Below are 26,619 nucleotides of genomic sequence, written 5' to 3'. Positions count from 1 at the left end.
ACTGGCCTTCTATTTTCGGTTTGTCATAGGCTGATTCACAGGTAACTACCACTGTGAGAACTCCTAAAAAGTCATAAATACCAATAACTTTCAGGAGCATTTTCTCAATTTAAATTGTGTATTTGGTCAAAACTCCAGTGCTGAACAAGTCAAGTCACCAAGATAATTTAAATGAGGTAGCTAACAAAAGTGGGGAAAAATTTTTTCTTTTGGTAGGTATAAACCACCTACTTCATGTCTTTTCAACCACTGGATAACATGTAAAAGAGTGGGTGTCTGGGTGGCTCAGTCGGTTGGGCATCTGACTTAAGCTCGGGTCATCATCTCACAGTTTGTGAGTTTGAGCTCCATGTGGGCTCTGTGCTGATAGCTTGGAGCCTGCTTTGGATTATGTCTCCCTCTCTCTCAAAAATCAATGTTAAAGTTTTCTGGAAAAAGAGAGTACGTTGTGGCCCTATAGAACGAATTGTCTAAAGTTTTCTTAGCTGCTTTGGAGAAATTTCACAGGTACCATCTAAATTGGAGAAACAATGTATAAACAACTTGACTATCTCAAGCCTTCTGCTGTTTTATCCTGTAATTTCAAACAGTAGGAAGATATTTTACCCGCTTTTGGCTGATAACACTGATTATAGTGTACCCACACACACTTACCTGGTTGAAGAGGTCGGGTCAAGATGAGGTCTGCCAACTAATCCTACATAAGAGCAAAGGCTTTTACAAGGCTGTGAGGGCTTCACTAACACCTTATTTTGTCCCACTGGTCAGAGAAAGGATGATCTATTGGAAATAGCAAACCCATAATTACAAACCTTAAGAAATGAACCGCTACGTAGGTAGAAATGTTTTTATCTTTAATTTAGTTCTCTAACCTTAGAGATGATAAAGATATTGTGACTGGATTGGGAGAAGGTAAAACTATCCTTACAAGATACCAGGGGTTGAAAGAAAGAAACCAATTTTTGCTTTTCTAAATACTGATTTTTGCACACACTCATCTATTATATCAAAATCTTATTCTAACTACAGAGGATGCTGATTAAAGTTCATTACAGTATTTTCATATTTGCTTTGCATCAGGTAAAATATGTAATTTAAGTCATGTTTAACACTGAATTTTACAGCTATAAAATCCCTCACTCAAGACCTCTTTTAGGACTATTTCAAAGTTAGAAGTTCTTTTGACTTGAATTTGGTGGGACACCTGTGTATCCAACAATACGCTGGCCAATTCTGGGAGTAACAAGGTTAGCCTTTCTTCCTCTAGATTTCACAAGGAAATGATAAAAAGATATCAGAGCCTTTGTAATTTTGATGGGAAAGTTTAACCTTAAGAGCCAGCAGGACAATATTAATGATAAAGTAAGAATTTTACTAGCAGTAATATTTTAACTGACAGTCTTCTTCGTCCACTAAAATGAATTGATGGGCACCACATATGGATTAATGCTTCCACTAGGACAATGCACTTTTTGGAATTTTCTGTTTTGAGACTAGGAAAGGAAAATGAATAGAAGTAAACAGACCCTTGCATACTAATGCAAGAACTATAAGGAATGCAGTTTAAAAATAAAGGACGCAGAAATTCATTTTTACCCCCTGGAACTTCTAGGAATTGGTTAAATCAATAGGTTTGTAGCAGAATTTTCAATCTGTTGAATTTATTAGCATCATTGGAAACATGAAAGTAAACATTTAGGCAGCAACTGAAGCCAGGCAAGGGAGGGAGGGATCTCTTAGTTCTTTATACTGATCCTCTGGTGGTGTATTCACTGAATGAGTGAAAGAGACGGTCACTACACATACCAGAAACAGGTGCGTGTCCTCTGTACAGCAATGGACTTAATTGGGTATGTGGTACTTAAGTCCACAAAACATTTCACTGCCAATCTTTTAAACATACAGGCTTAAAGGATTCATCAGTTTTGACTTGTATGGTAAATGTCTGCTCTTAACCATCCAGGGAATGTGGAACTCAATTGACTTTAAATGAATAACCTAGAAGAGAGAGAGCAGAATTTATGACACGTTTAAAAGGAACAATTTTACAGCATTCTTAGAAGTCTTAAACTTTCCACCAAAATTTCCAGAAAACATTTCAATATAGACAACTAGATAACTACAATTTTCTCTAATGACCTAGATCTTGGAATTCATCAAAGGTGTCCTCTGGACCAGAATGAAAGAGAATAAGTAGGATTATCCGAGTTGGGGGGGGGGGGGCGCACAGAAAAATGAAAGAGCTGGACCAGAAAACCCCTGGTCCAACTGATTCTGATAGAATATTGGGTATTCTTGCCCAAGAATGAGTGATCCTAGCAATCCACAGGATCTTGACTTCCCATGCCCCACCCATGTCCCAGTGGTCCTAGTACATAAAATCCGCTATTCTTAAGATTTTATTTTTAAGTAACCTCTATACCCAACGTGGGGCTTGAACTTCTAACCTGAGATCAGGAGTTGCACGCTGTACCGGCTGAGCCAGCCAGGTGCCTCAAAATCTGCTATTTTCTTTTAATAACATTAAACTGAAAGAATTCTTGCCCAAGAAATCAATCTTCAATTTAAAGGTTACTTTTGTGAAGGTAGGAGTATATACTCAGGATCCTTTTACCTTCATTATTCATGCAGTGAGTCTCATTAAAATGTTTAGTGTGCCTACTAGTTTCTAACAAAACAAAACACTATAAACAAACCCACTGTGAGAACAGATTACACAATAGCTATTCTTAATGCTGTTATTTGTTAAATCTACTTTTATTCTTGTTCCTCATTTTTATTACAGATAATTGATGTTTACCTTGGAAGCCTCACGGTACAAGGTGTAGCTCTGTACAAGGTGTAGCTCTTGCACTCTTCAAAGAATTTTCAAAATACTCCCACCACTTGATGTATCATTAACTGAATTTTTCTAATTACAGATTAGCAAAAACCACTCTGGACACAGAATGAATAGACAAGCCACAGACTGGGCAAAAATCAGAACACTTGAATCTGACAAAGGATTTGTATTCAAAATATATAAAGTACTCCTACAACTTAGATAAACACACTTAATGGGCAGAGGCACTAAATAATCACCATATTTTGGAATAAATACTAAACTAATGTATTTCTAAACACAAGTTACTTTGTAAGAAAACCTGTGATCTGAACTTGTGCAGGGGGGTGGGTAACTGGCTGATTGTTTCGGGTGGATCCTGTTCCTCGGTGACATGTTGTGGAAATAAAGTAACCATCCACAGGGTAGTTACTTCACAAGGGTGTACTTTTGTTATTAATTAAAGGTTCCAGGATCAACATAAGGATAAGCAAGGAATTCTCCCAGTTTGTTGCCTTCTGAATCATAGTGGAGCATCCGAAAGCAAACATCACAAAAGAAACATGGGTCCTCTGGTGCAAAACTGTCATTGTTCGTCACCCATCTGTAATTAAAAAAAAAAAAAAAAAAAAAATGTACATCATTACAATGGACTTTCTTTAACATGCTGTAAGTTATAACTCGTGGTAATGTGTAAATATAACATTCCCACTATTGCCTTATCATTCTATCTTAACAATACTTTATAATCCTTTATATTATTTTGTGTATGTACGTATGTGTATATGTGTGTGTATATAGATAAATACAGATGTATATTATTACCAATACTCTGCAAGGCAAAAGGGCAACTTAACAGAAACCCTGTAGAATGCTGTTTCTCTGAAAGATTTCTTAAAGGTAAGTAGAGAAAACTACAAATTCGTATGTGAATGTGTCATACACTTGAGCCACGACTCACTTATCCTCCAAGTAACTTAAAATTTACACCATTTTGAAAAACCCACAATATATTAGATGCTACAGACCTGGTAAACTTTTGTGTAAACCAGTAAATTAGTACTGGTTAATTTGCAAACTCCAGCTGTTTTACCTAGAATTCAGGTTAAAATGTTACCGTGTGTATACAAATGGGAATATGGGTAATATTCAACTGATACTTTGTTTTTTGGCCTGAAATGTTACTGGTCACAGTGAGATGAAAAGACTTTTTCAGTCTATTTGAATTCTGCATCTCCTGATAATGTTTTTACATTCCCTGATTGCCAGTTTGGTAACCGATTTATCTCATGTTTTCTTATTGATCATTTAGAAAAGCATATTTCAGTGGGGGCAGGGAGCCCAAAAGAAATCTACGATACGCAGTTACTCTCTTTTCTTCTGAATGCTTCTTTCCAACTATGATCCACAGTTAAAAAGCAAACTCAATGTGAAGTACCACAGAGTAAAAATTTTACGAAACCGCATTTTAACCTCATTATATACATGAGACGCTGTGTTATTTTTTCACAGAGGAGAAGCTGTGGATGAAGCTTCTTTTGCAAATTTCAGACACAAGACACAGCGTGGCTCCCTGATGACACAGAATTGATTCATCCAAAGTCTGACCCACCCCTGGACTTTCATTACATATTATTTGTTTCCTTACTGTTTAAAAATGTTGTAACCTACTTTGCAGCACTTAACCTACCAGATAAAACCATTTCTATTTATACCTCCAAAGTAGAAGTCCCTAGATTCAAATTCAAAACAGGGAAAATTGAAATACTAGAAACGGAAAGTACTTGACTACTGAAAACCTGGAATTCCCAAATAATTATGAACTTACCTGGCTGTGTACATTTTACAAACAAAACATTTTCTGGTCCATAACCAATGCTTCTTGATAAGAAGGGGATAAAGCGTCCTATCCAAGCAGTCATCACGATGCACAAGCCTTGTGTACATGAGAAGTAAATGAAGATATTAAAATGCAAATTGGTGTGATCTGTAAAGAATTAAATGTATCTGTACCTCAACATTAACATAGTAGGTATATTTTTCATTTTTTTTTTTTCTAAAAGATTTAGGTATAAACTCGTTTCACTAGGTCTGACCAAACCGTTCCACAAAAACATTCTCCGAAAGATCATTTTGGATTAAACAATGTTTTCTTTCCTGTGAAACTTCCCAAAGCTCTTTATGGGGATATGCTTGAACTAAGAGGGAGTATATCTTAAAGATATTCCATCAGAGAGCCCCTGCTTTACTCAATACCTTTTTATGAAACATAGTTTGGGCACCTGTTTTACCCACTTGGTTCTGTGGTACATGGCTCTGTTTACTGTCCTCTTTATTAAAATCTAAATCTGACTCCTGGTATAATGTGAGCTGACAGGACTTCAGTTTTAGGTGTCAGAATCAAGTAAACTGAAAACGGAAGGCACTCTCAACTACACCACTGATCGGATGACTGGGTTTGAATAAGTCCCTGAACCATCCATGCTGGACCTCAGATTCTCCACCCCAAAAATGAAGGGACTGCACAAGAGTATTCTGAATGTCCCTGACAATTCTAAAATGTAATGATTTTCTTTTAGTAAGAAAGGGTAGCAATATATCAACTTTACCATCAGCAAATGGTTAATACACTTGTAACCGTTTACCAAGTCTTAGACTTTAACCCACCTAGAAGGTAAAAATGATTTGTAGCCTAAAACTACACTTAGAAGTTCCGTAAAAGGGGCACCTGGCTGCTCTGTCGGCAGAGCAAATGACTCTTGGCCTCGGGTGTGTGGGTTCAGGCCCCATGTTGGGTGTAGGGATTACTTAAAAATACAACCTTGGGGGACCTGGGGGACTTAGTCTGTCGCGCATCCAAATTTGGTTATCAGCTCAGTTCCTGATCTCGCAGTTATTGAGACTGAGCCCCGCATCGGGCTCCACGTTGGGCACGGAGCCTGCTTGGGATTCTCTCTCCCTCTGCTTCTATCTTTCTCCCCTGCTTGTGCTCACTCGCTCTCAAAATAAATTTAAAGAGAGAAAAGATTCTCCTCCTGCCCCTCTCACCTACTTGTGCACATGTTCTCTCTCTCTAAAATAAAAAATAAAATCTTTTAAAAGACAGTTAAAAAACTTTAAATCTTAAAAAAAATTGTTTTTAGCTCCTTAGAAAAGTCCCATGCTGTAGATGCTTAGTAAGTGTCAACTGTTTCCCCACGTTGCCTCGAGTGTAAGGACTGATAACGCTCGCTGTTCAGTAAGAAATGTAAAATGCGGGGCCTGGGCGGCTCAGTCAGCTGAGCGTCTGATTCCCGATTTCGGCTCAAGTCGCGATCTTGCAGTCAATGGGTTCGAGCCCCGCATCGGCTCCGCGCTGACAGTGTGGGGCCTGCTTGGAGTTCTCTCTCTCCCTCTCTGCCCTTCCCTGCTTCTGCTCTCTCTCAAAATAAATAAACTTAAAAACACCCATAAAACTAAAATCATAAATAACTGGATTGCCTCCCATCTTATGCTAATTCTCAGGCACATTCCCCTTCATTTGAGTGACAGCTTCTGTAAAATTTAACACATTATCAAAGAAACGTACATCATTTCAAGGCCTATAAAGCTCTCCTGGCTCTGGCTTGAGCAATTCTTTTTCCCTCAGGGCAACTGTTTTTGCATTCTTAACGGTTTCTTTTAAATTTAGGTCCTCGACATTCCTCTAAGGAACCAGACTAATTCTGGTAAAATAATTGCATGCTCACATGCTGCCAAACTAATGCTTACACCTAAACCACACAACTGACCGTAGGCGCCTTTTATGGCGTAACACGTGGCTTTCTAGCTGCTAATCCCCTCGTGTTTGCATTTGCTTAATGAGGTTTCGATGCACCTGTCGCTAATTCAGTTCTGTATTTCCTGACAGAAGGACAGACGTGCTCTCCACATGTGCTGTGCGTCAGCGGGAGGTCTGGCACTACTAGACGTGCTTCCCGAGCTCTCGGCCGCGCCCCAGTCTTGGGACTAAGCTGCTCGCGAGCTCGGCTACGCGGGCATCGTGCTGGGATTTCCCTTTCCCGGGAGTCCCTGGGAGTCCTCCTCATGTCTCCCCCTATTCCAAGGTTTACTCTTTGTGTCAAGTACTTCCTCTGGGAGCTTCCTGAGAATGAGTGCACGGGAGGTCAGATGTTCGGAGAGACCGGTCCCTAAGACCCAAGAGAAGTGGACACAGGGATTTGTCCGGGCATCGGTTCCTACCACTGGTATAATAAAAAGCACGGGTAGATCAGTGCTTCGCATAAAACATAAAAACAGTCCCTCGGAACCAAAGCAGGGAGAGAGCAGGGCTTATTCCTATATGTTGATCCTTCATACACTGAGATTCCGAAATAAGGAGATGACTGGCCTTATTCATGAGAGATGCCAGCTACACAAAAGTTAGCTCATTTTAAAATAAAAGGAATCTGATTTTAAACCACTTTGGTCCTTCCCCCTTTATACTTATGAAAGCATTAAGACTTCACATTTGTCAAAGATGAGAATTACTCTTCCCTTCCCCCAGTTGCTTTTAAATCTTAAAATTCTGGCAAAGAGACAAGAAACTTAGACGTAGTTGCAAATCTGGCAATAAGCTAAGGGGCTACGTACAAAGTGGGTGGAGACTGCCTGTCTAATCCTCCAAAGGAGACACTTCTTTACAGATTTTCAACCCTCCGATAACCAGTAAAGTATTTATCACAGATCTTCCCAAAAGAAAGCGTGCAAATGGGTGGTTATTCTATGGAAAGTGGACAGTTTTGCTGCTCCCAAGCCAGGCTGCGGTGACTAATTTTATTCCTCGTATTAAAAACAAAAACAGAAAATGCTGCCAAATGCTGCCACTTACCTTATGTCAGTGATGACGACAACATGCTCACAGTCTCCCTGGTGACAATATAAGTAAGGAAAACCCAGTTTAATATACAAGTCATTGAAGGTAAAATCTTCCATTTTAGCGGTCTGAAATTTTCCATAGCCTCTATCATGGGACTCTGACCACTCAATGATAGTTCTGAAGGGGGCAAAAAGGCAACGGTATTTCATTACTCCTCAAAAACCTAGAAATGACAGAAAATGCTCTATGACCGCAACTATTTCTTAAAACCTGGCTCACTCACTCAACGACAGTTGCCGTCTTGAGGCAAAAATCTTAGTGGTTGACACATGTTGAAATTAAGAACTCTGGATTCTTGGGGCGCCTGGGTGGCTCACTCAGTTAAGTGTCCGGCTTGGGTTCAGGTCATGATCTCACGGCTTGTGGGTTCGAGCCCCACATCGGACTCTTAGCGCAGAGCCTGGAGACTGCCTGGAATTCTGTGTCTCCCTCTCTCTCCGCCCCTCCTCCAATTGCGCTGTCTCTGTCTCTCTTTCAAAAATATTTTTTAAAAATTTTAAAAATAAAAACAGGGGCGCCTGGGTGGCTCAGTCGGTTAAGCGCCGGACTTTAACTCAGGTCATGATCTTACAGTTCGGGGGTTCAAGCCCCACATCAGGCTCTGTGCTGATAGCTCAGAGCCTGGAGCCTGCTTCGGACTCTGTCTCCCTTTCTCTCTGCCCCTTCTCGGCTTGTGCGCTCTAAAATAAATGTTAAAAAAATTTTTTTTTAATAAAAGTAAAAAAAGAACTCTGACTCCTTCTGTATCCATTAGAGCAACAGTTCTCAAAGTGTGCTTCCTGAAGTCAAAATTATCTTTATGAAAAAGTGTCATTTTCCCTTTTCAATTCCTATTCACTCTTAAAGGACCGATAGCCCAGAAGCTACTGAATGGGAAATGGAGAATGCCACTCCTCTCATTTTGTTGTGGAAAAGTTATTCCCCCCCCCCCCAAATTGTTAATGTTAACATTCAATGGGATCGTTTAAATTAGCGGATATTTAGGGGCGCCTAGGTGGCGCAGTCGGTTAAGCGTCCGACTTCGGCCAGGTCACGATCTCGCGGTCCGTGAGTTCGAGCCCCGCGTCGGGCTCTGGGCTGATGGCTCAGAGCCTGGAGCCTGTTTCCGATTCTGTGTCTCCCTCTCTCTCTGCCCCTCCCCCGTTCATGCTCTGTCTCTCTCTGTCCCAAAAATAAATAAACGTTGAAAAAAAAAATTTTTTTTTAAATAAATTAGCGGATATTTAAATTATTTCTTAGTTTCAACCTCGAATACGGTAAACATGGATAGCTATAGCCCACATAATCAAAAGCTCTTTGGAGTCCACAAGTATTTAGAGTAATGAGGAATGCCGAACACAAGTCTGAGAACCGCCACATTAGAATACACACACAAGTTGCTCTAATGAAAGAATGCAGATAAACACTCAAGAAAAAATACACATAGGTACTCTAGTCACTGGGACACTGACAACGTAAGTATGGCCTAATTAACATGGTCATTAGCTACAGATTTTTCATATTATGTACTTAACCATGGACTTACATACTCCCATCGGGCAAAGAACAGTATACACTGGACAAGCAGAAAAAATAGTCAACGATTAATTTACTGCTATCATCTAAATATGAAAGAGACTAATAAATTCTTTAAGTGGGATTTACATTTTTTTTTTTTAGATTTATCTATAACTCAATACAAGATTTGCTGTAAATTGGCTTTTTTTTTTTTTTTTAAGTTTATTCATTGTGAGAGAGACAGAGGAGAGCACAAGCAGGGGAGGGGCAGAGAGAGAGAGAGACAGAAGCCAAGCAGGCTCCTCATTGTCCGCACCGAGCCCGATGTGGGGCCCAAACTCACAAACTGTAAAATCGTGACTTGTGCCAAAATCAAGAGTTGGACGCTTAACTGAGCCACCCAGGTGCCAAGTCTTAAGCAGCCTCCAGGCCCAGCAGGAGCCAGGTGTGGGGCTCGATCCCATGACCCTGGGATCCTGAGTCAAGCTGAAATCAAGAGTTGGACACTCAACCAAATGAACCACCCAGGGGCCACTCTCTGTTTTTAAAATGTAGTCAGTTATTTCATGTGCTTGCCCTAGGTACTGGTAAGTTAAAATTTTTCTTCAGAAAGAAACTTTTCTGACCAAAGGTATGCATAGATCACTTCAAAATCTTTGTGTTATCTACTGTCTTAGAAATTATAGCAAATCATGGGGCACCTGGGTGGCTCAGTCGGTTGAGTGTCCAACTCTTGATTTCGGCTCAGGTCATAATCTCATGGTTTGTGAGCTCGGGCCCCGCGTGGGGCTCAGTGCTGACTGCGCGAAGCCTGCTTGGGATTCTCTCCCTCATTCTGCACCTCGACCATGCTCATGCTCGCTCTCCCAAAATAAATAAAAGTTCTTTTTTTAAGTTAAAAAAAAAAAAAAAGATTCTCTTTTTCTCTGCCTTTCTCCTGCTTGCGTGTACGCTAATTCTCTCCCTCAAAAACAAACAAACAAAAGAAACGGAGATATTTTTGACCCCAAAACAAACAAAACAGTCTAACGAAACAATTCCTTGGCAAAGGTCCCTAACAGACCAGTTTGTGGAGCTCTCACCATTTTGAGAACTAGAAACAAGAAAGACAGAAGCTTTTTGAAGACTGTACCTGCTCAAATCTCTGCACTCAGGGTATCTCTTATCATTATAAAATGTTCCTTCAAAATAAAAGAAGGCTGATTTGTACAGGTCCTATAAGAAACGAGATGGTATTAAAAGAAAGTCCACTATTAACAATTATGAATCGCTACAATTCAAAACGTATGTCATAAAATCACACCTATTAATGTGCTTTACAGTAACTTTAGGCAACTGCATAAAATATGCTTAGCTCATTAGTTTAATATTTAATGAGAATCTCCTATGTGACAAGTATTATGCTACTTACCAGGGATAAAAGTGTAAAGATATCATGAGATTTATGAAAGGAACCCAGTTAGAAATAAACTTCAATATTATCTTATTATATGCATACACAGCAGGGATTTATTTTGGATTCTAGAATTATTAAAAACTGGAAGTCACGTTTTTGGTATTTCCCCAGCTATGATAACAGTGATCAATCAGAGAGTTATGTCTTTCTGTTATTTTTTAATATTTTCAGCATTCTTTTATAAAAATTCTCCCTCCAAATTTTCAGTAATTCTTAGGCAGAATTTGAGTATCTATTCTTACTCAAGCAATCTTGCCCCAAAGTACCGCTGTAGTCACACAGCTGGTCTGAACCCTGAGGTTTCTTAACCTCCCGTCCAGCAACTTTCCAGACGGGTGTCTCTTGCTGCGTAACAGAGTCACAGAAACACCAGAGCCCAAGTCTCCCCTCAGAGCTGTTAAATGAGACTCACCCGGGCACCACTGTTTTCCCGAGCTCCCCAGGAGATTCTATATGTTAGACTCACTCTTCACAATGTCCTTAGGATACATCAGACCCCTGGGGGAGGGGGGTTCTTTTTCTTAGTTTACACATACTCTTCAGACCGAAGTTTCCTCACCTATAATGACTACATCTGCCATGCTATCTTCCAGGACTCCAGAACAGTTTATGAACTATAAAAACATGTAAGTTTCGGGTATTAAATCTTACTCTAAAGAAAGCCAAATTTATCTCCTCCTTGGAAACTTCTATTTTTCTTTTCTTTTTCTTGATGTTTGTTTATTTTTGAGAGCGAGCACAAGCGGGGCAGAGACAGAGGGAGACGGAGGATCCGCAGTGGGCTGTGTGCTGACGGCAGAGAGCAGGACGTGGGGCTTGAACCCACGAACCGGGAGATCATGACTTGAGTTAAAGTCAGACCCTTAACCGACTGAGCCACCCGGGCGCCCCTGAAGCTTCTATTTTTCTTTCTTCACTCCCCTATTTATAAATTATCTGGTAACAGCATCAGACACCCTTACAGGACTGGCCGTGCTGTTTCTCCTTGGACCCTCACTAAGTGTCCCTGACCCTCTGTTTCCTCATGTAACATGTGAGTAAAACCAGTACCTCCTTCCCAGGTGCTTGTAGAGACAAAAGGATAATATGGACTAGAGTGCCATATGTAGCTGCTGTTAACATATAAACTGCCACTAAATATAGTTCTGAACACTCAAAGAGGTAAGCTAGGGTCCCAAATAAAGGGTCTGAAAGAATACTGCCTTATTTGGGGAACAAACACAAAAGTTTACTTTTTTTCATTACAAAACGCCTCTACAGAACTTCATTTTAGGGAATTTAGGCAACTCAAGGCTTGTGGTTGGCACCATTATGATCTTTCAGAAGGGCAACTCTACAAGACCAAAAATGTTTTCCATCTGAATTCTAAATTAATTCATCCATTAATAACCTTTCCTTGTCCCAGCATACAAATAGAATAGATGTTAGCAATCTCATTACCAGGTAATTTTCATTTTCGGTGGTAACCAGAGATCCTCACTAAACAGTCTCCCTATTTTGCCAGTTAATTTAGCTGACCAACTTTGGGGAGGGAGGATCAACCAACCAACAAGGAAAAGCTAGTGTAAGAAGTTACTTCTGTTATCTTCTAATGTAGCCTAAGAGTCTACTGTTACCGTTTCCATTTTAGAAACAACGTCACTGTCGACAACTAGTATCATCGGAACAAAGTCATTTATATATCCTTCTAGGCATCCATTAGTCACTTGTTCTCTTGCTAACATTCAAATCAGCTATATTAGAATTTCAGAAATAATCCTAGGATCTGCTGTCAGAGAAATGGTAACGGGAGGAAGGTGCGGAAGAACTATGGGTAAGGAAATTGTTGCGACTTAGATTTGTTACTCTGTGTCCTAGAACAGGGCTTTATTTACATTACATAACAGAGAAACAGGTGTGCAAAGTATTTTCTTAAACTTCCTCTACGCAAGACCTTTAAGAGATTACCAACAAAAAGAAAAAAAAGGACTAATCTGAGCAATGTAAAAAAAAAAAAAAAAAAAAAACCAATAGACCAGAGATTAAAATGTGAAGGACCATCAAAGAAAAAAAACAAAAGACACTTGGGGCGCCTGGGTGACTCAGTCGGTGAAGCGTCTGACATCGGCTCAGGTCATGATCTTGTGGTTTGTGAATTTGAGTCCCGAATCGCATCAGGCTCTGTGCTGACAGCTCGGAGCGTGGAGCCTGCTTCGGATTCTGTGTGTGTCTCTCTGCCCCTCCCCTGCTTGTGCTCAGTCTCTCTCTCAAAAATAAACACTAAAAAAAAAAAAAAAACCAAACACTTGAGTAGAAAATACTGGCATTAATCTTATACACACATTTTTAAAATGCACTCCATTCTTTAACTACTATAGTCCAGAAACAAATGTTATAGCAAAACATACTACGTTTTAGACATATGCTTTTAAGAGATTTAAATATCCTGGCCCAATTCTCCCAGACTTCTCACATACTAAGCCACCTAAGATAATGTTCAAAATTCTTGCTTATTGGTTGGAATAAAGATTCTCCTTTCCTCAACTACAAGAACTGCCACTCACTGATTTTTTCTTCTACAATCACCAGTGGAATACATGCCAAATAGCTGTCAAAAAGAGGATTATAACTGAAGGACCAATTTTCAATGTTGTCAGGTGGGACAAAGGCATGAGGTGAACAGAGAAAATAATCTGACAAAATGCTGAGAACCGGTGAGGGTGGGTAATGGGTACATTAGGACTCATCGTAACATTTCCTGTGAGCATGTTCAGAATTTTCCAAGGCACCAGACTACTCAAGAAAAAAGAGGACTCGGGGCGCCTGGGTGGCTCAGTCGGTTGGGCAGCCGACTATAGCTCAGGTCGTGATCTTGTGGTCTGTGAGTTCGAGCCCCACATCGGGCTCTGCACTAACAGTTCGGAGCCTGGAGCCTGCTTTTGATTCTGTGTCTCCCTCTCTCTCTGACTCTTCCCTGCTTGCTGTCTCTCTCTCTCTCAAAAATAATAAACGTCAAAAAAGAAAAAAAAAAAAGAAAAAAGAAAGAAGAAAGAGGACTCACATAAATAGAAAAAAAAATTCCAAAGCAAAACTTAAAAAAATCCCAAACCATAAAACATAAATGCCAACTGGTGACCTAAAAATCTTTCCACGGGCCAAATGATAGTATCTGCAAAATTTCACTTATTTTTGAGGTCACTTTCCAAAGCATAGCTGGAAAATATTTAAAAGAGGACTATGGGTCAGTGGGCCCCCCCACTTGGAAAGAGCTGGGAAGACATCAGCACTGATGGACAAACACGACAAACGAGCCAAGGCTGGTTAAAAACACTCTCCAGGGTTCCTGGAGCTAAAACGAATTCGCACATTGGACTCGAGCTCTTTTGAGCACTGACGACACGGTTGCAAGGAGAATGAATTCAGATTTTGCTTATTAAAGTAAACTTACAAACTACAGTTCCACCTGTTTTTGGATTTTTTTTGGTTCTGTTTTTTGGGACTTTTTTGATAGGGTTGAGAAAACCCTACAAGAGACTTCTGCTCTGCACACAGCCTGGAACTTCAACCTGTTTCTCTTTAATGTTTATTTCCAAGAGCACCAAGATGTCAAATGTGAAGAAACCAATGATCTTAAACCCATTTTCAACGTGACCAAATTTAAGTGAGATCTGCGTGTGAATCACGATGCTGGTCTCCTTGCCAATCACTGAAAAGACCGGGACACAGCAGCCTTGTGGGGCAGAGAGAAATCAAACAGCATCAGCCTATAATTCTAGGCACTATAACGGCCAAAAGAAATGGTGCCAGAGTGGCAAAGAGAGGGATGGTCAGGAAAAATTTTATGTAGTAGGTGAGTCTGGGGGCACCTGGGTGGATCGGTCGGTTGAACGTCCGACTTCAGCTCCGGTCATGATCTCCCCATTCAGAAGTTCAAGCCCTGCAGCTGGCTGTCCCCTGTCAGCGGAGAGCCTACTTCGGATCCTCTGTCCCCCGCTCTTCGCCCCTCCCATGCTTGCGCGCTCTCTCTCATAAACAAATAAATATTAACAAAGAAAGAAAGAAAGAAAGAAAGAAAGAAAGAAAGAAAGAAAGAAAGAAAGAAAGAAAGAAAGAAAATCAAGTGCATGTAATATCCTAAAACCTAAGTAAAGAAAATGTGGCGAGGAAGAAGGACTATTCGGTTGTGTCTTATGTCGATGAGCTGTCAAAAAAGGTGAGAACGACGTCTCCGGTGACATCAGTAAAAGTGATTTTTGAGGACTGGTAGGGAACAAAAGTGAGTGCAAGCCCAAGTGGTGGCAGAAAAAGAGAAAACAATGAATTTAGGTACGATTACTAACTCGTTATTACTACCTGCTATGAGTCAGTGTGCTGAGAAGGAAGTAGAAAGATGAGGTGGTGGCTAGAGGGAGCTGCACGGTCAAGAAAAGGGGTTGGACGGGAGATCCGACGGCACACTTGTAACGATGGGGGAGATGCCAGGATGGCACAACCATGGCGTGAGGGCAAGCAGCAGGAGGACATGGAATCCCAGTGCAGGGAGCGGCAGGCTTAGTCCAGCCACCGTCACAGGTGGGAAGGCAGGGCTCACGGGCAGACGGGTACAGGGGTAAATGCAGGTGAGGGGTGATGGAAAATGCCTTTCTGGTAACTTTATTTTCTCAGTGAAACAAACAGCAAGGGTTTCAGCTGACGGTCAGTCATGAGGAAAAGATGCCAGCAGTTGCAGAATGAAAGAAACAATTCTCCTAAAAGGCGGTAGAGTGAGTCGCTACAGAAATGCAATACAATGTCAGGCAGCAGTGAGGCTAAGTGGAAATGTCCAGGAATTAAAATAATGGTATGAGAGGAAATCAAATGAAGTGAAATGATAAAATAAAATAAAAGAAAAAGAAAAATAAAAGAAATGATTTGGAAATCAGGAGAGAACATGGCTAGAAGAGAGAGACACTAACAAAGGTTAGAGTCCACTTAAAACCATGAAAACTGGGAAAGACCAGGAGAATTTAGAAGAACCAAGATGAAACCTGGGTTATAACAACATTTATCTGGCTGGTGGCACAGGAACCAGCAAAAATAGTGATTACGATGGTTCGTGTCCAAACTCCATGTCCGTTCTAGTTGACCCAAATATCTTTTTCTGACCTACAGGAGATGCTGCCCCTTTCAAGGGGGCCAGTAAACCTGAGGGCTTCTACCAGAGCTGTACCAAGTAACAGGAGTTCAAGTCTGCCCGCCAATGGAATTCACAAGGACCTACTACTTTACTGGGCAAACAATCCCTTGTGAAACTTTGTGGGTGGCTGGTCTACCACTTTGACCCTTTCCATCCTTACCCAATGGGTATGTAGAGTTTCTCTGTCCTTTTGAGACCACCTCCATGGGAAACACCAACAAAGACCAACATCGGTTGGTATCTATATCCCTGCTTGGTGCCAGTGCTTGGACTGACAGAACCTTCTATGGCCGATGGGGCTCTCAGGTGGTGGGGGGCAGTTATGACAGACTGAAACTCAGAGTTTGAAAGAGGAAACAGTGAACAGTGAATTCAACCGGCACAGTGAGGAAAAGTTGTATGAACATGGAGAAGAGGTTAGACAACAGGTGGTCCCTACGGCCTTAAAAGGAAGGGTGTATACTGAATGGTTGAAGGGGAGCTGAAGGGGAGATAAGGAAATCAAAATTGAGCATAGTCTCATTGAAGATAAAGAAGGGAAGAGATAGGCTTGATGGAATGGCAGAGAAGAAGAAAGCATTTACTGGAAGATTTACTAGCAGCCTTGTAATATCACTACTTACTTAGACGATGATGATGATGATGATTTATTCTTATTTTATGAGGGTTAAAACAACAACAAAAACAACAACAAAAACCATCTTACTTTGCTTATGTGCTCAGGAGCTTGATCAGGAGTGTTGCTGAATTCGCCACCAATCTGGAGGTCACTGACACAACAAATTGAATCCCTCAGTTCCGTGAGCTTTTGACTGCCCAATACCAGCATCGTCTGGTATGGTTTGTGTTCTTTGTGCTAAAAGTCAAATGGTAGATAAGTAAGTGTCCACTTAGAGATAAAGCAATTCAACAATAAATCCTGTCCTGACCAGATCTCAATGAAGTTACTGGTTTTCTTAAAGTTATCCTCATAACTTAGTGTTCTGTGTTCTCTCGGTTTCTGTTCTGGCCTATTTGGAACCCATTAATCACAGGTCCCAACTAATGGCCACAATTGTTTACCTCTCCCCTGTGATTCACACCCTGTTCTCTGAAACCACCTCCTTGGTTTAACCCTCACACACCAAGCCAGTATTTCCCATCCTAAATCAATGTAAGGTCAGGGAGCGGACAACTAGGGATAGCCCCTGCACCCCAGAGCCCACCAGAATTATCCAAACTGGCCAATCCCAAACTGTTTGCCCTGCCCTGCCCAGCCTTTCCCATAGAAACCTTAATAAAGGCTGTCGCCTCTGGCTTCTCCTCACTCCTTCTGCCTCCTGAATTCACTGGTGCTTCTCCCTGTGGCCCTGCATCTTGGCACACTCGCTCCTCTCAAGAAATGTAAGTAATAAAAGTCTTCTTTCAATGGCATTGGCCTCCAGTGTGGTCACTCAGTCACGTCCGTAAGTTAAAATCGCAAGGGCACGATTGAGACACCTGGTGAAAGGTCTGAATGTGTCCGCCCCCAATTCAGGCGCTGGAATCCTAACGCCCAAGTGATAGTGTTAGGAGGCTAGGTCTTTGGGGAGTGATCAGGTCATGAAGGTTAAGCCCTCATGAATGGAATTAGTGCTCTTATAAAAGATCCCACAGAGCTCCCGAGCCCCTTCCGCCACATGAGAAGTCTGAGACCTGGATGAGGGCTCTCACCTGACCATGCTGGCCCCAGAACTGTGATAGATAAGTTGCTCTTTATAAGCCACTCAGTAAGTGATATTTTGTTAAAGGAGCCAAAAGGGACTAAGACACTTGGCAATGAACTCTTTTAGTTTAAGGTAAAGTTATAATCAAAAGGCTATGAAAATGACATTAGCAAGAAGAACCTCTGGCATATAACTTCATCTAGCAGCACTGTGTTTTAAAATATCCTGGAAGTTACCTCACTGAAGTCAAGCAATCTTTATACTCTCATGTTACAGACCCCAGAGGTTCAGGCTTATTGGTTTGGTTTGATTGGTAACTTCAGAACCTAATCAAACAAGGTAATTAGTACTAACTATATCCCAGATGCTTCATTAGTAACTATTCATTCCAAAGTACAACTCATGTATAGTAATATTGCAAGCAAACCTTATCAAAGTGTATGACACATCTATTTTGGGAACCCATAATACACACACTCTGAGGGGAGAGGTCAAGGTGGCAGAGCAGCATGGAAGTTCTCTGCTTCTCTCACCCCTCAAATGCAGCTAGATCAGCACCAAACCATTTTGCACACCTAGAAAACTGATCTGAGGATTAACACAACAATCTACATAACTTGAGCCACAGAACTCGGCAGGTACACGGCATAGAGACGTGAAGTGGGGCAGAGAGAAGCCACAGAGGGCAGGGAGCTATATTTGTGGAGAACAGAGAAAGGGGGAAGAGTCCAGGAAATACACTCTCCCAGAAAGTAGCTGGAGAGAGACAAAGAGTGGCAACACCCACAACTGACTTAACAAGAAAGGGAGAGAGGAGAAAGGAGACGGTTTCAATTCCATCAGGACTCATAAACAAGGGAGGACAGCATCAGAAATCTCGCAGTCCATTACTTGGTGGTGCTCTGGTGGGAAGGGTGAATCCTCAGGAGCAGGCAGAAAAGTCAGAGGGGTCCTTAGGCCACACGGGCAGAAGCAGTTCCCCTGCTAGGAGGGCATTTGGCAGAGGTCTCCGGCCTCCCCACAGGCAAAGGTCCCAGGGGACCCCAGAGAGCATAATTGCTGACACTGGAACAAAGACGCCAGGGTGTGGTGAAACCTGGCGCTGGTGATGTGTTGTGATTTACCGTAATCCCTGAAATGCTGCTGCTATACAATCGTGAGAAATTTTTCTGGGGCGGGCTGGCACCTGGCCACAGTCTCTGGGCATCTGCAGCAGCGTGCTTGTGTGAATGTTCCTGAGGGGTGGGCCGGCACCTGGCCATTGCTCCATGAGATCCTCCTCTAGAGGGTCGGAGAGGACCGGAGTACCTGCCGGTCCAAGCCTACCTGCTGGTCCAAGCTGCAGGGCTCTCAGAGGGAGGGGTTTGGAAACAGCCCTATTGGAGATAAAATTTGGGAGGGAGGTGCCACCTGCAAGGCTGACAGCTTGGACACAGATAGTGTAGAAGCAGGGAGTGGCCAGAGGCTGGAGACAAAGGAGGGGTGCTTAACTGCCAGTTGGTGAGAGCACAGAGTTCCTGAGTCAGAAACTGGGAAGCTGGACATTCCATTTCACCTCTCCCGCGCAAGCACATACATTCGTATATGTGCCACAACGATCCACCCCAGCAAGCTAAGGAGCACCACCTAATGGAGAACGGAGCCGTTAACCAAGCCCCGTCCAACTGCACCAACCAAGCCCAAAAGGACAACCACAGGACTCTCCTCCTGCTTAGTGTATGGATTATAAAGTGGTTCACAGTTTGACCTCTAAGGGAAACTAGATGTAATTTCATTCTGTTCATTGGTCCATCTATTTGTGTTTTTTTGTTGTATTGGTTTGGTATTTGTAATTTCTTTTTTTGTCTTCTTATTCTGGGATACAGAAAAAGTTTTTTATTTTCCATTTTTATGTGAAATTAAAATTTTTTTCTACTATATTTATTTTTTAATTTACTTTTCTATTCTACTTTACCTTCAATTCATTTTATTCTATTTATTTTTAATTTTGAAACATTTTCTCACTTTTTCGTTTCTCTTATTTCCCTTTTTTCTCTATTCACTCAAGCTTCTTTCAACAAGCAGATGAAAACATACCTAGGATCTAGCTTCCTTTATTTGATTTTTTGTGTTGTTTTTAATATTTTTATTTTATTAACTTCTTCTTCCTCCGAAATGACAAAATGAAGGAACTCACCCCAAAAGAAAGAACAGGAAGGAAAGATAGCCAGAGACTTACTCAACACAGATAGAAGCAAGAGTCTGAACTAGAATTTAGAATCACGATAATGAGAATACCAGCTGAGGTTGAAAAAAACAATTCCTTTCTACAGAGATAAAAGAAGTAAAATCTAGTCAGAGTGAAATTAAAAACGCTATAATTGAGATGTCATCTTGAATGGATACCACAGCGGCAGGGATGAAGGAAGCACAGCAGCAAATCAGCCAATCAGAAGAATTACAGAAAATAATGAAGAAGAAAAAAAAAGGAAAACTAAGGTTAAAGAGCACAAGATAAGAATTAGAGAACTCAGTGACTCACTAAAAAGGAGTAACATCGGAATCATAGGAGTCCCAGAAGATGAAGAAAGAGAAAAAGGGATAGGAGGTTTAGGTGAGCAAATCATAGCAGAAAACTTTCCTAACCTGGGAACAGAGAACTTCCATTAGATTCAACAAAAACTGACCATCAACAAGGCATATCATAGTCAAATTCACAAAATACACAGATAAGGAAAGAATTATGAAAGCAGCAAGGGAAAAAAAAGTCCTTCACCTACAAGGGAGGACAGATCAGGTTCACAGCAGACCTATCCACAGAATCTTGGCAGGTCAGAAAAGAGTGAAAGGATATATTCAATGTGCTGAATCAGAAAAATATGCAGCCAAGAATTCTTTATCCAGCAAGCCAGTCATTCAAAATAGAAGGAGAGATAAAAGAGTTTCCCAGACAAACAAAAAGTTAAGGAGTTCGTGACCACTAACCCAGCCCTGCAAGGAATTCTAAGGGGGACTCTCTGAGGGGAGAAAAGAAATAACAAAAAAGACCAAAAGCAACAAAGACTAGAAAGGACCAGAAAACACCACCAGAAACTCCAACTCTACAGGCAACACAATGGCAATAAATTCAGATTTTTCAATATTCAATCTAAATGTCAATGGACTAAACACTCCAATTAAACGGCACAGGGTAACAGAATGGATAAGAAAACAAAATCCATCTACGTGCTGTTAACAAGAGACTCACTTTAGACCTAACAACACCTTCAGATTGAAAGTAAGGGGTTGAAGAACCATCTATCATGCTAATGGTCACCAAAAGAAAGTGGGAGTAGCCACACTTATATGAGACAATCTAGATTTTAAAATAAAGAATGTAACAAGAGATGAAGGATACTGCATCATAATTAAGGAGTCTACCCACCAAGAAGAACTAATAATTGTAAACATTTATGCCCCCAATGTGAAACACCCAAATATATAAATCCATTAATCACAAACATAAAAAAACTCACTCAGGGGTGCCTGGGTAGTGCAGTCAGTTAAACATCCAACTTTGGCTCAGGTCATGATCTCATGGTTTGTGAGTTCGAGCCCCACATCAGGCTCTATGATGACAGCTCAAAGCCTGGAACCTGCTTCAGATTCCGTGTCTCTTTCTCTTTCTGCCCCTCCCCCACTTGAGCTTTGTCTCTCTCTCTCTCTCAAAAATAAACATTAAAAAAGGAAAAAAAGAAACTCATCGATAATACCATAATGGTAGGGGGCTTTAACACCCCACTTACAACAATGGACAAATCATCTAAGCAGAAAATCAACAAGGAAACAATGGCTTTGAATGACACACTGGACCAAATGGACTTAACAGATATATTCAGAATATTTCATCCTAAGCAGCAGAATATACATTCTTCTCCAATGCACATGGAACATTCTGCAGAACAGACCACATACTGGGACACAAATCAACCCTCAACACGTGCAAAATGATCAAGATCATACTGTGCATATGTTCAGACCACAATGCTATGAAACTCGAAATCAACCATGGGAAAAAATTTGGAAAGGCAATGAATACTTGGAGACTAAAGAACATCCTACTAAAGAATGAATGGGCTAACCAAAAAGTTAAAGAGGAAATTAAAAAGTACATGGAAGCCAATGAAAAGAATAACACCATAGCCCAAAACTTGTGGGATGCAGTAAAGCCAGTCATAAAAGGGAAGTATATAGCAATCCAGGACCTCCTAAAGAAGGAAGAAAGGTCTCAGATACACAACCTAACCTTACAACTTAAAAAGCTGGAAAAAGAACAGCAAATAAGACCCCAAACCAGCAGAGGACAGGAAATAATAACGATTAGAACAGAAACCAATTCTACTGAAACCGAAAAAACAGTAGAACAGATCAATGAAACCAGGAGACAGTTCTTTGAAAGAATTAACAAAATTAATAAACCACTAGCCAGTTTGATCAAAAAGAAAAAGGACCCAAATAAATAAAATCAAGAATGAAAGAGGAGAGATCACAACCAACACAGCAGAAATGAAAACAATAATAAGAGAATGTTATAAACAATTATATGTCAATAAAATGGGCAATCTGGAGGAAATCAACAAATTCTTAGAAACATATACACTACCAAAACTGAAACAGGAAGAAATAGAAAATTTGAACAAACCCATAAACAGTAAAGAAATTGAATTAGTAACCAAAATTCTCCCCAAAAAACAAGAGTCTAGGGCCAAATGGCTTTCCAGGGGAATTCTACAAAACATTTAATGAAGAGTTAACCCTATTCTTTTGAAGCTGTTCCAAAATATACAAATGGGAGGAAAACTTCCAAACTCATTCTATGAGGCCAGCATTACCTTGATTCCAAAACCAGAAAGACCCCACCAGAAAGGAGAACTACAGACCAATTTCCCCAATGAACATGGATGTAAAAATTCTCAACAAGATACTAGCCAACTGGATCCAACCATCCATTAAAAGAATTATTCACCATGATCAAGTGGGATTTACACCTGGGATGCAGGGCTAGTTCAACATCTGCAAATAAATCAATGTGGTACCTCACATTAATAAAAGAAAGGACAAGAGCCACATGATCCTCTCAATAGATGCAGAGAAAGCATTTGACAAAACACAACATCCTTCATAAAAACCCTCAAGAAGGTAGGGGTAGATGGATCACACCTCAAGATCATAAAAGCCATATACGAAAGACCACTGATATCATCCTCAATGGGGAAAAACTGAGAGCTTTCCCCCTAAGGTCAGGAACAAGACAGGGATGTCCACTCTCTCCACTGGTATTCAACATAGTATTGCAAGTCCTAGCCTCAGCAATCAGACAACAAAAAGAAATTAAAGGCATCTAAATTGGCAAGGAGGAAGTCACACTTTCACTTTTCACATATGACATGATACTCTATATGGAAAACCCAAAAGGTTCCACCAAAAAAACTGCTAGAACTGATCCATGAATTCAGCAAAGTTGCAAGATATTAAATCAATGCACAGAAATCGGTTGCCAATAATGATGTAGCAGAAAGAGAAATAATCAAGGAATCGATCCCATGTACTGTTGCACCAAAAACCATAAAATAACTAGAAAGACACCTAACCAGAGAGGTGAAAAATTTATACACTAAAAACTACAGAAAGTGTATGAAAGAAACTGAAGAAGACACAAAAAAATGGAAAATTATTCCATGCTATGGGTTGGAAGAACAAATACTGTCAAAATGTTGATACTAACCAAAGCAATCTGCATAGTCAATGCAATCCCTATCAAAATAGCAGCAGCATCCTTCATAGAGCCAGAACAAACAATCCTAAAATCTGTATGGAACCAGAAAAGACCCCAAACAGCCAAAGCCATCCTGAAAATGAAAACCAAAGCTGGAGGCATCACAATTCCGGACTTCAAGATGTATTACAAAGCTGTAATCATCAAGACAGAATGGTACTGGCACAAAAACAGACATATACATCAATGGAACAGAATAGAAAACCCTGAAATGGAGCCACAAACATACGGCCACAATGTTTGACAAAGCAGAACAGAATATCCAAAGGAATAAAGACAGTCTCTTCAGCAAATGGTGCTGGGAAAACTGGACAGTGACACGCAGAAGAATGCACCTGAATCACTTTCTTACAAATGCATGAAAGACCTAAACGTAAGACAAGAAGCCATCAAAATCCTAGAGGAGTAAACAGGCAAAAATCTCTTTGACTTAGAAACTTACTCTTTGAGTAAGAAACTTCTTACTCAACACATCTCTGGAGGCAAGGGAAACAAAAGCAAAAATGAACTAATGGGACCTCATCAAGATAAAAATCTTCTGCACAACAAAGGAAACATTCAGCAAAACTAAAAGGCAACCGATGGAATGAGAGAAGATATTTGCAAATGACTTATCAGACAAAGGGTCAGTATTCAAAATCTATAGAGAACTTCTCAAACTCAACACCCCAAAAACAAATAATCCTGTGAAGATAGGGCAAAAGACATGAACAGACACTTTTCCGAAGAAGACATCCAGATGGCTAACAGACACATGAAAAAATGCTTATCACTCATCATCAGGGAAATACAAATGAAAACCACCATGAGATACAACCTCACACCTGTCAGAAGGGCTAACATTAACAACTCAGACAACAACAGACGTTGGCCAGGATGTGGAGAAAGAGGATCTCTTTTGCATTGTTGGTGGGAATGCAAGCTGGTGCAGCCACTCTGGAAAACAGGATGGAGGTTCCTCAAAAAATTAAAAACAGAAGTACCCTACGACCCAGCAATGGCACTACTAGGTATCTATCCAAAGGATACAGGTGTGCTGTTTCAAAAGGGCACATGCACCCCAATGTTTATAGCAGCGCAATTGACAATAGCCAAAGTAAGGAAAGAGCCCAAATGTCCATTGACAAATGAATGGATAAAGAAGATATGATGTGTGTGTGTATACACACACACACACACACACACACACACACACACACACAATGGAGTATTACTCAGAAATCAAAAAGAATGAAATCTCACCATTTGCAACAAGGTGGATGGAATGAGAGTGTATTATGCTAAGCGAAATTAGAGAAAGTCAATTATCATATGACTTCACTCATATGGAATCTAAGACACAAAACAGATGAATATAAGGGAAGGGAAGCAAAAATAATATAAAAACAAGGAAGGGACAAAACACAAGAGTCTCTTAGAGAACAAACTGAGCATTGCTGGAGGGGTTGTGGGGGGGGGGGTGGGCTAAATGGGCAAGGGGCATTAAGGAACACACTTGTTGGGATGAGCACTGGGTGTTATACACAGGGACTGGAATCTACTGGAATCTACTACTGAAATCATTAAGGCACTATAGGCTACCTAACTTGGATGTAATTTTAAAAACCAATAAATAGAGAAAGAAAATTAAAAAGAGGTAACTCAAAACTCCAGAAATCAGAAAGAAGACTCACACCATCGTCCTTAGCCAAGATCCCTGGTCATATTCCACCAGTGTCCTTGGCTCACTTCCCTACTATGGTCACAAAAAAGTCAAAACTTCACAGCTTTCTACCCAAATACATCTCGTGTGCTTACTACTAAAACCTAATAAATGTCTGTATTCTGATACTACAAAAATTAAAAAAAAACACAAAACTAAAAAAACAACTCCCTCAATAATTCATATAATTAGAATCACTGAAGATCTGCATATACTTTCAGTTGCTTCCAGTGCAGCAATTAGGTATACATTCCCGTGTTATAACTGTAATCCTCTTAAGAGATTATTTGAAATTTGACCTTATTTATGATAATTCTTATTACAACAAGAAAACCAAGGATATAGGCAGGATGTCCGATAAAGCAGCATATGTTTCATTTATCTTGAGCCCTAAGGATTGTGACTCTTCAAATAATGAAACCCTTTGACAAAAGTCAACCATATTATCTGCAAAATTCAAAAGATTTTACTACTGACCTTATGAAATATAACGGGGTACAAGATATTCACAGATAGGATAAGCTCCCCTTCTTCAACCATGTCTGCTGGGTTTTCAGGCTTTTTTCCTATGGCATGTGACTCCTGAAGGAGAAAAACGAGTAAGAGACCTTAAAAATCAGACATTGTGACATAGGTAAGAGGCAGAATGGAACAACAGCCATCAGCAAGAGCTTGAGTCAGACGGCCCTGAGTCTGACTCTTACTTTTACTTTAAGAAAATTGTTAAAAATCTCTCTAGGCTTTAGTTTCCTCTTCTGTAAAAAACCAGAAAATACTCAATTTATAGAAGTATTGCTGGGAGTGTGTACGTAAAGCATCTGACAATGTTTGGCACCAAGTGCTTATTAGCCACTGACGATAAAACAGGAGCTATCAACGAATGCTGGTACAACACTGGCATTTACAGTTGCTAACACTTTTACATACCCCCTCTCATATCACTATGAACGCTTATTTGACAGATTACGCACAGAGGTTCAGATTTAATCATGGTAAATCAGCAAGTTAAGATGCAAATACATGTCTATTTAGCTCTAAAACCAACACTGTCTTGCTTTTTACAACATTATCACATCTTTAATACCTTACACGCTCTACTATGTGTGTGCAGTAACTACAGAATAGAGGCCGCCAGGGTGGACTAGTTAAGAAATACAAAAATAAGTACACGTACAAAAATAAGAGGGAGTGATGTTAAACAAAATGGCATAGTAGGCAGCTCTGGGGGTCAGTCCTTCCACCAAAGCAACCAATAAGATGGAGAGAGACTGGAATCAACTATTTTGGAACTCTGGAAAGTGATAGGTCAGTTACATCCACCAGGGAAGCGTCTGATGAGAAAACAAGCCACTGATCTTTCACAAGTAAGCACAGGGTACAAACCAGCTCCCATCCCCATTCCTTAGCTCCACTGCAGGTGTGGAAATAGTGGCCTGTGTTCCTGGAACAGATGGCTGATGTCATATGACAAGCTGTGGGGACCCTGTTCTCCCAAAACTAGGTGTTTCGGTTGGTCTGGTGATGGCCTGATGCCCACACTAGCCTTGGTGTTGAGCCTCCTGCCAGCAGTGGCTTCCCACAGCAGCGGCTACTAGAACATTTAGAGACAGGG

At 40.7% G+C, this 26,619-nt stretch overlaps 1 protein-coding gene across 3 annotated transcripts in view; it reads right to left on the bottom strand.

Moving 5' to 3' along the window:
- Nucleotides 1-1,641: 1,641 nt before the first annotated feature.
- The window catches only part of SNAPC3 (small nuclear RNA activating complex polypeptide 3), a 46,039-nt gene continuing 21,061 nt past the window's right edge, over nucleotides 1,642-26,619 (bottom strand). Inside the window, exons 4-10 of one of the 3 annotated variants that reach the window (XR_006295048.1) lie at nucleotides 25,485-25,589; nucleotides 16,533-16,682; nucleotides 10,348-10,430; nucleotides 7,671-7,835; nucleotides 4,650-4,757; nucleotides 2,801-3,425; nucleotides 1,642-1,998 (exon numbers count right to left, since the gene is read on the bottom strand). Coding sequence is in view for 2 of the 3 variants with exons in the window: in XM_043566335.1 (XP_043422270.1) it covers nucleotides 3,278-3,425; nucleotides 4,650-4,757; nucleotides 7,671-7,835; nucleotides 10,348-10,430; nucleotides 16,533-16,682; nucleotides 25,485-25,589 (759 nt within the window). In the remaining variant the exon portion in view is untranslated. Of the gene's footprint in view, nucleotides 3,426-4,649; nucleotides 4,758-7,670; nucleotides 7,836-10,347; nucleotides 10,431-16,532; nucleotides 16,683-25,484; nucleotides 25,590-26,619 lie in introns of all 3 variants that reach the window. The other 2 variants (XM_043566335.1, XM_043566336.1) reach the window with 2 other exon arrangements.

This window comes from Prionailurus bengalensis, chromosome D4 (assembly GCF_016509475.1).
Source record: "Prionailurus bengalensis isolate Pbe53 chromosome D4, Fcat_Pben_1.1_paternal_pri, whole genome shotgun sequence".
NCBI classification, from domain to species: Eukaryota; Metazoa; Chordata; class Mammalia; order Carnivora; family Felidae; genus Prionailurus; species Prionailurus bengalensis.
The sequence above is the reverse complement of the archived record's forward strand: the minus strand, read 5'-3'. Positions and strand labels throughout refer to the sequence as shown.